The sequence below is a fragment of the Akanthomyces muscarius genome, chromosome 5 (genome assembly GCF_028009165.1).
Source record: "Akanthomyces muscarius strain Ve6 chromosome 5, whole genome shotgun sequence".
NCBI lineage: Eukaryota > Fungi > Ascomycota > Sordariomycetes > Hypocreales > Cordycipitaceae > Akanthomyces > Akanthomyces muscarius.
The window spans coordinates 2,544,234-2,557,635 of NC_079245.1; the positions used below are offsets into that span (position 1 = coordinate 2,544,234).

Here is a 13,402-nt window from a genome sequence, read left to right on the forward strand (position 1 = left end):
GGCGGGTTCATTAGCTAACGCTAGTCGGTACGGAGTAGAGAATGCGCCGCGCGAGGCAAAGAGGCCAACGTTGCGCCAGAAGTCAATTCTCTCCCAAACGGTACAGAACGAGAAGCGTGCGCGTAGAAACGGCTGCAGATGATCCTGTCAAGGCCACTGGATTTCTTGGTCCTCTGTGAATGCGCATCGGAGTTTGTGGTCCTCTTGGCGGCGAACCCAGTCGGCGTCCACACCACTGGCAGCATGCAGCGCTACTCGCCTTGCCGCTCAGCTGGATTAACTTAGTTTCTCGACAAGCAAATGGACCGGGGCTAGATGATGGGGGAAACGTGCCAACAGGCTGGGCTCGAGTCAGCGGGCGCCGGCATTGGCTCGAAAAAGACGCCGCCCGGGAGAGGGGGCCAGCCAAGAGAGCGTGAGCAGTGGGCCGGACGCATGGCATCTCCTGGCAGGCGGCGGGCAAGCAGGCAAGCAAGCAAGCAGGCTCTGGGCTGGCTGCCATTCTTCCGACTTTGCCCCCAGTCAGCCGCCACATTTTCATGGCGTCTGTCGCATCCCAAATCGTTCTTCCTTCTCCTCGTAGCGCAGCCTCTTTTTTTCCTTTCCTTCTTCCAACATCGTCGTCGCTGTCGCTCCATCCCATGTCGCTTCGTCGTCGCCGCCGCCGCCGACCCGACCGTCCTGCATCCCGACAACCAACCACACACGCACCTGCTACCCGCCTTTTTAACCTCCCCAAATAACCTTTTGCCATTGATGCAGCGCCGTCGCAGCGCAGAGGGTGCCCCGGCCTGATCGATAGGTTTACCCCGTGGTGGAATGTCGCCCAGTACCCACCTCGCACGCGACGCTTCCCCAGGCACACGCCACGACAGAGGCAGAGGGAGAGGCAGAGCCATCGCCGCGCCTGTGGAAGCGCTGGATATTGAGCAAGTCACAATGTGTGTATTGTCTCTCGTTCTGTTTTTAGGCAGATAGCAGCCTCGCGCAACCCCCGGCAGACTGTCACTGTGACTTGTGGCCGTTGCGACGTTTGGCCTTCCCCAGACTTTGCTGCCCCGCACAAGAAACTTGTACTGACCATCCAAACTCTGTCTCAGCAGCTCAACCTCTCATCGCCAGCGCCATGCCTCGTCGTCGCCCGAGGCCGGCCACTCCAAGTCAGATCCGCCGCGGATAAACTTCAATGCCAACATTGAAGCCAAGTACGCCGCCACGCCCATTTCTGTCACTGCCCCTCCACCACTGACATTTCCAGAATCAAAAACCCCCTCGTTGGCGTCCCTCGCGACACCCTCCTCAACGACGTCGACGAATTTTGCCGCAGCAAGGGCCTCAATGCCCACCGTACCCTCCTGCGCAAGGGCGCCCTCGTGGCCCAGGACCCGACCGGCTACGAGGACATCACCGGCGACGAGGCCCTGACCCCCGACGAAGTCGATGCGCTCCGCAACGAGGTCCTGCATAAGTGGCGCGTGCCCCGCGTCCTGCTCCTCACCATCGTCACCTGCTCCATCGGCGCCGCCGTCCAGGGTTGGGACCAGACGGGTTCCAACGGCGCCAACCTTCATCTGCCCCGCGCCCTCGGCATCGGCGGCGACTCGACCGCCGACCAGCTGCGCGTCGGCCTCGTCAACTCGGCGCCCTACATCGGCACCGCCCTGCTCGGCTGCTGGCTCTCGGACCCCATGAACGACTATTTCGGCCGCCGCGGCACCATCTTCTTTGCCGCCAACTTTTGCCTCTGGCCGGTGCTGGCGAGCGCCTTCTGCCGCACCTGGCAGCAGCTCGTCGTCTGCCGCCTGCTGCTCGGCATCGGCATGGGCACCAAGGCCTCCACCGTGCCCATCTATGCGGCAGAAAACGCGCCCGCGCCTATCCGTGGCGCCCTCGTCATGAGCTGGCAGCTCTGGACCGCCTTTGGCATCTTCCTCGGCACCTGCGCCAACCTCGTCGGTGAGAGAATCGGCAGCGACGCCTGGCGCTACCAGCTCGGCGCCGCCTTCATCCCCGCCGTGCCCCTTGCCCTCCTGATCTACTGCTGCCCCGAGTCGCCGCGCTGGTACATCAAGAAGAACCGCTACGCCGACGCCATGGATTCGCTGCTGCGGCTGCGTAACGACCCCCTCCAGGCGGCGCGCGACCTCTACTACATCCACGTTCAGCTGCAGGCCGAGCGCGAGTTTGTCGGCAACACCCACTACGTGAAGCGCTTCATCGAGCTCTTTACTATTCCCCGCGTGCGGCGGGCGACGCTGGCGGCCTTTACCGTCATGCTGGCGCAGCAAATGTGCGGCATCAACATCATTGCCTTTTACTCCTCCTCCGTCTTCCAGCACGCCGGCGCGTCCAACTTTCAGGCCCTGCTCGCGACCTGGGGCTTTGGCCTCATCAACTTCCTCTTCGCCTTTCCCGCGATTTGGACGATTGACACCTTTGGCAGGCGCTCGCTGCTGCTCTTTACCTTTCCGCAGATGTCGTGGACGCTGCTCGCTGCGGGGCTCTGCAACCTCATCCCCGGCCAAAAGGGCGCGCACCTGGGCCTCGTCGCGCTCTTTGTCTACCTCTTTGCCGCCTTTTACTCACCCGGAGAAGGCCCAGTTCCTTATACATATGCAGCAGAGATTTTTGCGCTATCGCATCGCGAGGTCGGCATGGCGTTTTCCGTGGCGACGTGCCTGTTCTGGGCCGCCGTGCTGTCCATGACGCTGCCCGTGATGCTGGGGACGATGGGCGTCATGGGCGTGTTTGGCTTCTACGCGGGGCTCAACATTGTAGCGCTCGTCATGATTTTCCTCTGGGTGCCCGAGACGAAGCAGCGCACGCTCGAGGAGCTCGACTACATCTTTGCGGTGCCGACGCGGGTGTTTATGCATTACCAGGTCACCAAGACGCTGCCCTGGTGGTACCGCCGCTACCTGCGCCGCGACAAGAATGCGTTCTTGGAGCCGCTGTACCAGCTCGATCTCGAGGACCACCAGGATGCGGACGGCGCGGACCATCCGTTTGAGAATGATAAAGCAAAGGTAGAGCTAAAGGAGATGGTGGGCTTTACCACGGGCATTGATCCGCGGAATGGAGAGGAGTCGTCTCTATCGTCGGATATTATTCATTGATTCGCGTGATGTGCATTGGATTTGACATGGCTTTGTTATTTGGCTGGCGTTGGCTCTTTATGATTTGATGAAAGGGAGTCACTTGGGACGGACTTGTTGACTTGGGGCATGGCGCTTGCGAATTGGAACGATACCCTTACTTTTGTAAATAATGTATTTAGGATAATGTACAAAGACGGTGGGGAGAACCAACCGTGATGGAAACATTTTCTGGGCCCTTTCTTTTTTTTTCGTGTGCCGACCTGGATCTGGTGCATGCTGGAGATTGAGACTAGATGTTTGCTCCGATGCGCAGAGATACAGTCGACAAGAGCACCGTCTGGGACTGTAGATGGCCAATTGATTTGTTTGCCCCAGTGGCAGTGTACTTGTGCAAAAATGAGCTCTAATTACTGTCATTAGCTGAAAAGGTTGATTTACAGTCGGTTTACAGTTGATCGCCTGCGAGATACCGATCAACACCGATTTGCTATCCTGGACGCGGTCTTCACTGATCCGTGGTGGAGCGGAAGACTGGGGTGCGTGTGGTCCTTGGGTGATGTGGGTGGACATGACGTCTTGTCTTGACGTCGGTATGGATCTGGTTTGGTGGAGGGCACCCTGTTTTCCTACTACAGAGCTGAAATCTTTGACATGGGCCAAGACAATTGAGATTTTCTTTTTCTGTTCCTTTACGTCGGAATTTTATTTTTCTCATAGTGGCGTAAAGCTACCTACGGCTGGTCACAAGTCTCGTACGGGTGGTTGCACGCACCGGAGCGGAACGGTGGCAGCGCTAAAATGCCACCCACTGAATAGTTTTCAACGTCAAAGCCGTTCAGTGGAGATTCTATGATGTGTTGGCTTGCATTTACTCCGTATTACGAGCACAGCGGTGTGCATGAACGCAACTCTGGACTTTTCTGACCCCCTTTCTTGACGGCGCTGGTTGCGCAAGCACGCGAGCTGCAAGTCGGGCAGCACAAATATCAACAAGGATGGACAACTATGATCTGTGTAATTTCGGTCGCCAATGCTGATCGAAGTCGAGGGCAGATTGATCTAAGAATAAACATGGCCTTGGATATGAAGGCGTGAAAAAAAAAAAAAAAAAAAAAAAAAAAAAAAGGTTAGGAAATACGAGGTGCCCGAGGGGGAATAACAGCCGTCATGCCGTCGAACCGGACGGTCCAGAATAGAGGCGGAGCAGCGCTAGCGTAGGGGGAGGTAGCGCACGGAGTTGAGATGGCCTTGGTTTTATCCCCTATTTATATCCTGCGAGTGTACCAGTACATGGATGGACACAAAGAAAATTCGGCATGGTGGCTAATAGTAGAGTGTCTAAAATTGTCAATGCTCATTGATGAATTGTTCAATGCTGCTAGTTTATGCCATTCCGAAGCCAAAGTGTTCCCAACTGTATCCGCGGCATGGATGGCTCTGGTCCTTTGAACTGACTGCCACCAGCATTCCGTGAGCCCGCAGGATTGACAGCCGGTGGACCTTGAGCGCTGGCCCCTGGCTGGAATGCGCTGTAACTTGTACCCAGACTCCACTGTAAAAATAGCTACAGCGGGCGAGTCTAGCCAGCAGTTTTCCGGGAGTCGACCGCTAACGGGCCCGTTGTGGCGCCTGTAAATGGGCCCCTGGCCGGTGGGTTACAGTGGGCACGAGAAAACCCAGTCGACGCCGCTTTTGGCTCGAGACTACCTACCCAGGTAGGCTGGTGCTTCCGTGTGGTGTCACCTTTGTATGGACTGATCCGCATGCCCAAGCCCTAAAGCAGCACCGTCGCGAGACCCAGAGGCCAGCAAGTACCGCCACTCGGGAGCCACTCAAGTCGCAAGCAAAGGGCAAAAAAAGTCCAAGATGCGCGTCAACCCTTGCTCAGTTTCACATCCTCCCCCTCCACCGTTCCTTTGCTATTCTGACTTGCTGCCTTGAAAGACCCTTGCATCTCGTTTTCTGCGCTTCACATTCGTTTTGACTGTTTCTCTCTTTTCCTCTTTCTTCCTATATTCTCCTCCCCATCCCCTTTTGTCTGTATCACCCTCCCCCTCCCATCATCACCTACCCTCGTTTATCGGTGGTGCAATCTGTTTCTTTGTCCCTACGTCATTTCGTGCCTGTCAACTTCTTGGCAGCTGAACCCACGGGCTTCGTGATAGCTTCGATTGCCATCAGTCCCGCATCAATCGATCATCTCTCCCAACGAAGAGAGCCCATCGGTCGACTTGCGCGAGCTCTCACACCCTACGAAAACGAAACTGACACGGTGTTGATATCACGACTCTGCATCTGAAGCCGGTCTTCAGCCCCAACCTCGAAAACGAATTCCCTAGTCTTCTTACACGTCTTTTAATATCGACCCCCTTTTCAACGGTCTCAATCCCGATTCTCGCAGCTACAATTCCCCCTTCGTCGAGCGAATTGCCGTTTGCAAGCGTTTCATTGTGACTCGGACGAGCCCGTCTGATCAAACCACACTCTGAAACGGGAGACGACTCCACACGTCACACACTCCAGATCCAGCACAAAGGGGACGAGCCTTTTTGCGCATTCTCTTGTTCGAATGAACCATAGAAACTCTTCCCGCGCTTCCAAGAGAGACTCGGCCGGCTTTGTCCAGCTCGACGGCGGCTCAATGACAGAACACGACATCCCCCTCACCAACGTCCGGAGCTACGCCTCCTCGACCGGCGCCCGCAAGGCTGGCCCTGTCAATCACGCCCACAATGACTCGAGCGACTCCAATGGCGAGAAGCATGGCCACCATGGCCGCCGCAGGAAGCTCGCCCCCGACGGCCTCAAGCGCACCGGCACCGGCGACGAGACTCAGCGCAATGCCCTCGGCCGCCTCTACGAAAAGATTGTGGGCTTCTCCGTCATCACAAGATACATGGTCTACGTTGTTCCCGTCGGTATTCTGCTAGCTATTCCCATCATTGTTCTCCAGGTCACTGGTCACCGAAACAATATCAACGTTGGGAAAGGCAGTGTTAAAGACGAAGATGTGCAAAATGGCCCATCGCTTTTCAACATCTTCCTCTGGATCGAAATTACGTGGCTGACACTCTGGGCTGCGAAGCTTGTCGCTCTTTTGCTTCCCCAGGTCTTCATGGCTCTCTGCGGTATTGTTAGCGCTGGCGTACGCAAGTATGCTACTGTTCTTCGTAACATGGTTATCCCTTTTTCGCTCTTCTTTTGGGCCCTTGCTACCTGGCTCACTTTCAAGAATCTTTTTAGTGAAGCTATTGGCCCAAAAAACATCAAATGGTGCATCAATCTGGAACGTGTTCTCGGCGCTACTTTTGCATCGTCTGCCGTTTTGCTTGCCGAAAAGGCCATTATCCAGCTCATTGGTGTCTCCTACCACCAGCGCTCTTTTGCCCTGCGCATCAAAGATTCCAAGCGCGAAATTCGCCTGCTTGGTCTCTTGTACGAGGCTTCCCGAACTCTCTTTCCCATGTACTGCCCCGAGTTTGCCGAAGAAGACTACGTCATCGACGATAGTATTGAGATGATGTTGCGCAAAAAGGCAGGCCACAAGCGCCAGGGCTCTGCAACCCCCATGAAACTCATTGGTGACGTTGGTCGCATCGGAGACAAGGTCACTTCCGTTTTTGGTAACATCGCCTCGGAAATCACTGGAAAACAAGTCTTCAACCCGCACTCCTCGCACACAGTCGTCATCGAAGCTCTCGAGAAAAGACTGCCCTCTGAGGCTCTCGCCCGGCGCATCTGGATGTCTTTTGTTGTAGAGGGCAAGGAGGCCCTGTATATCGAAGACTTTTACGAGGTCCTCGGCCCTGCTTACAGCAGCGAAGCTGAGGAGGCTTTCGCTGTCTACGACTCCGATCTGAACGGCGACATTAGTCTCGACGAGATGGTCCGCAGGACTGTCGAGATGGGTCAGGAACGTAAGGCTATTGGTGAAGGCATGAAGGACATCGGCCAGGCTCTTCGCGTTCTTGACAAGGTGCTCCTGTTTATCGTTCTCCTCATTTGCATCTTCATTTTCTTGGCGTTCTTCAAGAGCAGCTTCGTCACTGTTGTTGGTACTGCCGGCACTGCTTTGCTCTCTCTCTCTTTCGTCTTTGCCGTCACCACTCAGGAGTTCCTCGGCTCCTGCATCTTCCTCTTTGTCAAGCACCCTTACGATGTCGGTGACCGTGTCGATGTCAACGGTAGCCAGATGGTTGTTGAGCGCATTTCTCTGCTTTACTCGGTCTTTAAGCGCCTTGATAAGTCGCAAGTCACTCAAGTTCCCAACATTCAGCTCAACAATCTCTGGATCGACAACATTTCTCGCAGCAAAGCCATGGCCGAAACTATCGAGCTTAACATTTCCTTCGACACCAGCTTTGAAGATATTGAGCTGCTCCGCCTCGAGATGGAGAAGTTTGTCCGCCACCCTGACAACTCCCGCGACTTCCAGCCCGACTTCTCTATTAGCATTGGCGGTGTCGGTAATCTCGACAAGATGCTCCTCTTTGTCTCAATCAAGCACAAGTCCAACTGGCACAACGACTCGGTTCGTGCCACTCGCCGCTCCAAGTTCATGTGCGCTCTCGCTTTGGCTATCAAGAAGGTTCCCATTTACGCTCCCGGTGGCGGTAACGAGGCCCTTGGTGCACCTGGCAACCCTAGCTACTCCGTTGCCGTCACAGACGAGATTGCCGCGGCTGGTCGCGACAAGGCCGCCAAGGACAAGGAGGCTGCTCGCATGGTACCTACCAAGCCCGCACAGACCGAGAAAGAAGCCGCCGCAGCCGAGCGGGCCGCCGTCGCCGAGCTCACCACCGTTCCTCTCAGCCTCGATACCGCGACCAGCATGTGGGATTCCCGCGACGACACCACCGTCAGCGCCGTCGATGAGTCAGTGGCCGAAGACGCGCGGCGCTCTCGCGAGATTGAGGCGATGCGCTCTGAGCTCCACAAGAAGGAGAGCCAGCGCGGCCGTCGCAAGGCTGGCGAGGGTCTGACGGGCACCACGGGCCTGACGCCCACCGATAGCCACTTTTCGCACCAGAAGAGTCCGCGCCTGGAGACGTTTGACGAGGAGGCCTCAACGGACATGCCTTCAACGTTTTACGACCGCAACCACCCCTCTGGAGCGGGTGGTGCCAGCGGGCACAATCAAGGCGGATTCCAGAATGTGCGCATCGAGGATGAGGAGGAACCGCGCCGCTCTACGTCGCTCAATGTCCACAGTCACCCGGTTGGACGCCGGCCCTCCCGTGGTCCGTCGCCTTCAAACTACAGATGAAGATGAAAAATGGAGTTGGGATTGCTGAGATGAACAATGTTGTTGTTAACACGTTTGATCTCTAGCTTTTTATTTTATTTAGTGTTATCTAGCATCACAGGTGTACTACTTTTTTTTTCTTGCTTGCCATTGATTGGCAGCTGGATAGGCTTATAGACATGGATTTAGACAGAATTCCGAATACAATGTGTTAGATGATAATAATAAAAAATTCGCAAGAAGCCATTGTACTGGGCTCTATTTTCTGCAAAGTAGGGCCAGAGAATCGGCCGCGGGCGAGATTCGTATCTCGCAGTCATCGCATTCACTGCCGGTCCGCTGTCACTCGTGTAAGTGGAAACGGACAAGCGGACATGGATCAGCAAACAAAGACTGACCAACAACGGACCCGACGGAAATCCCGCTGTATTTACTCGTCAACGCAAATCTGTTTGAATCTCCCGTCATCAGGCTCGAGAGCTGCTCCTCCTGTTCTCCTCGTTCCTTCCACTGGCCCGTCCGTTGCACCTCCACCTGCCGGCATTTGCTCCCTTTGTTGCGCGCCATGGCGTACTACTCTCAGCCCCGTCATCCAGACGCATATTGTAAGAGTCCCGACTATGAGGGTTGTTTTCTCCGACTGTGTCGTTGGAGAAATGCTAACTGTGCCACTTCGCAGCCGAGGAGCCGTCGCACTGCGAGCCAGAGGGAAGCCTCTGGGTGGGCAACGCGCCCTCGCCCCAGCCTATTGACGATTGCCAGTCCGGTCATCAAGACGCATTTTGTAAGCATCCTTGACACTGTCGTCTTTTATTTTCAACATCGGCGCGATGCTAACTATGCCGCTTCCTAGTGGAGGAGCCGACCCAAAACGAGCCTGAAGGAAGCCTCTGGGTGAGCAACCCGCCCTCTCCACAGCACACCGACGAGGACGGGGAGTCCATCGATGGAGATGGAGAATCTAGCGACGACGATGAAGAGTCCAGCGACAAAGATGAAGAATCTAGCGACGACGATGAGGAGTCCAGCGACAAAGATGAGAAGTCCACTATCGACCGCGGAAACCTTGTCGAACAGGAGAGCGCGTCACCTTCGCCCGTTCTCAAACGTCTGCCGCCTTTCAGGTCTTTTCCTATGCTCAGACGTTCGCCCACTCTCAAGCCCCTTCCTTATTCAGAGCTTTTTGCTTCACCCGAGACAGAGTCCGAGAGCGAGCAGCTTCGCCCAACAATGTTCGATCCGCGTCCCATGCAAGGCTCTGCTGCGGCTTCTCCGCTTGGGCCTGATGACTACCACGCCGATGATCAGCACTGTGCTGCGGACTACTCGGTAGACTACGATACTGAAGAAGGTACTTCCACTGCCGCGGCGTTTGCTGCCCACGACCCAAAGCCGGCGGCTGAATCGGGTGGTGAGAGCGAAGAGGCGAGCCACGACCACACCAGCGTTTCACAGGTCGGGACGTTGCAGCAGAGGGCAGAACTCTTGTCTCCAGTTCGAATAGGCTGTAGCCGAACCGCATTACACTGCCCCTCCAGCGCCATTGAAGAAAGCTGTGATGATCTGCCGCGGTCCGTCTCGGCCGCCACAGCAGCCGCGGGGAAGGATGCTTGGACGCAGACAGTTGCAGAAGAGGAGTCAAGTGTTCGCGTTGAGGATACTGCTGCGTTTGCGCAGCAACGCATTCAAGAGCAAGAGGATGCAGCCGTTTGGATGTATGCGGCTGCTGTTCTCTCCTTCGTGGCAGTTTTTTGGATTGTGCTTGAACACGCCCTGGATGGCTGAGTAGACACTTAAAACAGGTTTGGTATCTTGGTGATGAAAGTAGCTCTCAAATCTATATATCTAGAGACTTGTAGGATGCTGAGCAAATATAAAGCCAAAACCTGCAGTTTACGTTTTCTGCCAGAGTACATATCCTTGTGGAACTCTTCGTCAATTCTAATTCAATGCAAACGGGCTCGCGCAGCTGGCAGCCCCTCCTAGACGTTACTTCATGAGACGGCCCTGGCCATTTTGTTCTCTTTTCCTGCCTCATCACTTGGCCTCATTCAATACAAATCAAGTTCATGGCGAAACGTTGTGGATTTGTCCTTTCGCGGGTCTTTTCTCGCGTGCCACTGCCTCGGACGGCTTCAGCATCCTCGCAATCCAACGACTCTCACGCGTCAAGTATGTGCTGGCAGCAATACCTCACTGGAACATTGCTGACGCTGGCTGAAAGCTATCATCGATTTCTCTAGCTCGCCGACCCCGCCAGCACCAGCAGCGGAGAAGATGAGTCTTTTTGTCGAAGACGACTTTCTGGATTCCGATGAGCTCGGGTATGGTATCTTTAGCTTTGGACCACCACCACGACCTCAGGCCTGGGAATTCGAAACTTTAGACAGTGACGAGGACGAACATTTTATTGACGACTATTCTGATAACAACGGCGTTTCTGACACCGCCGATACCAGCGATAACGGCGAATCTGACGGTAACGGAAAACTTGACGATGGTGGCGAATCTGATTATGACAGCGATTCTGGGTACAACGACAATTCTGAACACAACGATGATTCTGAAAACAACGACGATTCTGAACACAACGACGATTCTGAACACAACGACGATTCTGAACACAGTGACGACGAACGAGATTTGAATGAGAGTGGAGGAAGTACAAGAAGGCGTATTACACCAGTACCTGTAGAGGCACTTACCGAAAGCTCCAAGGGGAAGTCTGAGGAAGAAGATGAAGAAGAGCAGGAAGCAGTACCGGAACAACAGCTAGATGGCTTCACCGAGCATCGACTGCTAGAAGACTGCACCAACAATCAACGTCACAGCACTTCCCTTCCTGCGTCTGATACTGCGAAAGAGGGGTCCCTCACGGAAATCAAGACAGAAGATAATGGAACCATGGACGAGCACGCTACTAGCGAGGCCGAAGTCGTCATATCCACTACCGTAGCCGTTGCCAGTGCTGCTTCTCCGCCGACGGCTTTTACAACAGAAGAAATGGCTGAGCTGGCGGCAATTCTGGCTGTATGCCCCCCTGTCCCAGAAGGATCAGGAAGCTCGTACCACAGATGGGCAAACGTGCGGTGGGCAAACTGATCACTGGTTGATCGCGTATTTTACACGATCAGTTCGAGACCACAGGGTTAAGCTCTGAAGCGGCGACAACTGCGATCAGGAGTTGCACTTTAGGCGGGCTATTTATCAGCTTGTGCCAACGCTGGGTCGTTTTCTTTTTGTTATTCACAGGCAAACAGAGGTGTTGAATACTTTCATTGGACATAGGCGGTCCTATTGTCGTCTTTTTATTTTTTTAAGCTTTTGGAGACATACTTGGAACTGCAGACATATGAGCTTCAGCTCACAGGTTAACGGACGCGAGATGAGTAGACTCAATCATAGGGCCGCGATGGGAAAAGCTTTTCCTGATTTCATACCAAGTAACGCGTAGTGCCGTTTCAAAATGCAATCTCTTGCAGTGTATTCTAGCAGTCGTGCTCGACAGCAGCTACGCTGCCCTTGACGCCCAAATCCGTCTTGAGCACCCGCCCAAAGACCTCCAGCAGCACCTCGAAGCACACCTTGGTCACGGCCGGGTCGTAGCGGCCCTTGCTCAGCTCGTCGCGGATAAAGGCGTGCTGCGCCCACGCAAACTCGTGGAAGCTCGCGACGACGCCGGCCGCGCGCATCTTGGCGCGGATGAGGTCGCGCCCGGCGTCGGGCACGTGCGTGTCCTTGACGCCAAAGATCATGGCGGCCTCGCCCTTGAACTTGTCGAATTGGTCCAGCGTGTGGATGCTGTCGGGGGGCGCATCGGTAGACGTGTTGGCGGCGTCGTGCGGGCCGAGGGTGCGGCTGTGGATGTCGGTCGCAAAGTATGCGACACAGGCCGTGATGCGAGGGTCCAGCTGGGGATCATGTTAGATGGGGATGAGCCATGGGATGCGGAGAGGAGGACGTACGGCGGCGCGGACGGCTAGATGGCCGCCGAGACACATGCCAGTGGCGCCGATGAGCCCGGTGCAAGTCGGCAGGCTGAGGAGGTGGTCGACGGTAGCGTAGGAGTCGGCATCGTATGACTCGAGTGTCTGTCGTGTGTCAGCCCAAAACGTCTTTTTAAGTCATAGATCCGGTTGGCATATACCTTCTGAATCTTGTACTGGTTACCCTTGTCGGTGTCCGCGACATCGTACTTGAGCGGCTCTGGGCCGGTGAAGTCGTGGTACGAAGACGGCGCGGCGACAATGTAGCCTTGGCCAGCGATTTGGCGGGCGAATCGTGCAACAGGACCCGTCACTGCATTTTAACATCGTCAATATGGGTCGCGACCACTTTGCGGAAGTGCCGGCTGACCTTGGTAGATTTCGCTAAACAGGCAGACGCCGGGGAAGCGTCTAAACCACATGAAACCACTTATTAGCTCCGTTTGCTGCCGAGTCATTGAGATTGTATCCTTACGCATTGGGAAATCCGGGAATGGCAGGGTGAAAGACAAAGATGCCTGGTGAGCTGTTAGAAGAGCGATTCGGTCCATGGTGTGGGGAGGGGTCGTACGCATGGTGCTCGCCTTGCCATTCGCTGTCGTCTTGACATCGACGTGGCTCTCTTGAATCAGCATGATGAATAAAAGGTTTGTCGCAGTCTGCGCAGGGAGTCTCTATTATTCGTGGAATGGATGAGCTCTCGGGATAGTGAGCGTGAGACGAGATGAAAATAGCTGGCAGCCACCCCGCCAAAGCTCCAGATTGCCCCTCCATCGCGACAAGCCAATCAGGCGTTATATTTGCACAATCACAATTTGACAGAGTCAGGCAGTGCCACCAATGCATGCGCAGAAATAAAAGGGAAAAAAGGAATCCATAACGTTGGTCAAATACGTATTTCACCTGCACCACAGGATGGCTGTAGTTTTTATGCATTCGCTGCCCTCCCAGGCAAGGGGCTTGCTAAAAAAGACGCCAGTGACGTTTTGGTATGTGTCACTCGATCCCGGGACCGTATCAAATTAAAGACGTGTCCAAGCTCAAATCATGTCCTTACTATATAATAGTAGGTA

The 13,402-nt window shown here is 55.0% G+C and overlaps 5 protein-coding genes across 5 annotated transcripts; 4 read left to right on the forward strand and 1 right to left on the reverse strand.

Annotated features, from left to right (window-relative positions):
- Positions 1-819: 819 nt before the first annotated feature.
- On the forward strand, positions 820-3,116 carry LMH87_010147 (uncharacterized protein; the record flags this gene model as incomplete). Its single annotated transcript, XM_056197257.1, has 3 exons — positions 820-941; positions 1,101-1,205; positions 1,259-3,116. The coding sequence occupies 3 exons, from the start codon at positions 820-822 to the stop codon at positions 3,114-3,116; spliced, it is 2,085 nt and encodes a 694-aa protein (XP_056054325.1).
- A 2,551-nt stretch (positions 3,117-5,667) lies between these two features.
- On the forward strand, positions 5,668-8,364 carry LMH87_010148 (uncharacterized protein; the record flags this gene model as incomplete). Its single annotated transcript, XM_056197258.1, has 1 exon — positions 5,668-8,364. One exon carries the CDS (start codon positions 5,668-5,670, stop codon positions 8,362-8,364), a length of 2,697 nt encoding a protein of 898 aa, XP_056054326.1.
- A 544-nt stretch (positions 8,365-8,908) lies between these two features.
- On the forward strand, positions 8,909-10,128 carry LMH87_010149 (uncharacterized protein; the record flags this gene model as incomplete). The annotated part of the gene is made up of 3 exons (XM_056197259.1): positions 8,909-8,948; positions 9,023-9,127; positions 9,197-10,128. The coding sequence occupies 3 exons, from the start codon at positions 8,909-8,911 to the stop codon at positions 10,126-10,128; spliced, it is 1,077 nt and encodes a 358-aa protein (XP_056054327.1).
- A 284-nt stretch (positions 10,129-10,412) lies between these two features.
- LMH87_010150 (uncharacterized protein) lies at positions 10,413-11,445 on the forward strand (the record flags this gene model as incomplete). Its single annotated transcript, XM_056197260.1, has 2 exons — positions 10,413-10,515; positions 10,568-11,445. 2 exons carry the CDS (start codon positions 10,413-10,415, stop codon positions 11,443-11,445), a joined length of 981 nt encoding a protein of 326 aa, XP_056054328.1.
- Positions 11,446-11,651: 206 nt separating this feature from the next.
- On the reverse strand, positions 11,652-12,964 carry LMH87_010151 (uncharacterized protein; the record flags this gene model as incomplete). The annotated part of the gene is made up of 8 exons (XM_056197261.1): positions 11,652-11,685; positions 11,784-11,854; positions 11,928-12,254; positions 12,309-12,434; positions 12,491-12,642; positions 12,700-12,740; positions 12,805-12,847; positions 12,901-12,964. 8 exons carry the CDS (start codon positions 12,962-12,964, stop codon positions 11,652-11,654), a joined length of 858 nt encoding a protein of 285 aa, XP_056054329.1.
- Positions 12,965-13,402: the final 438 nt, after the last annotated feature.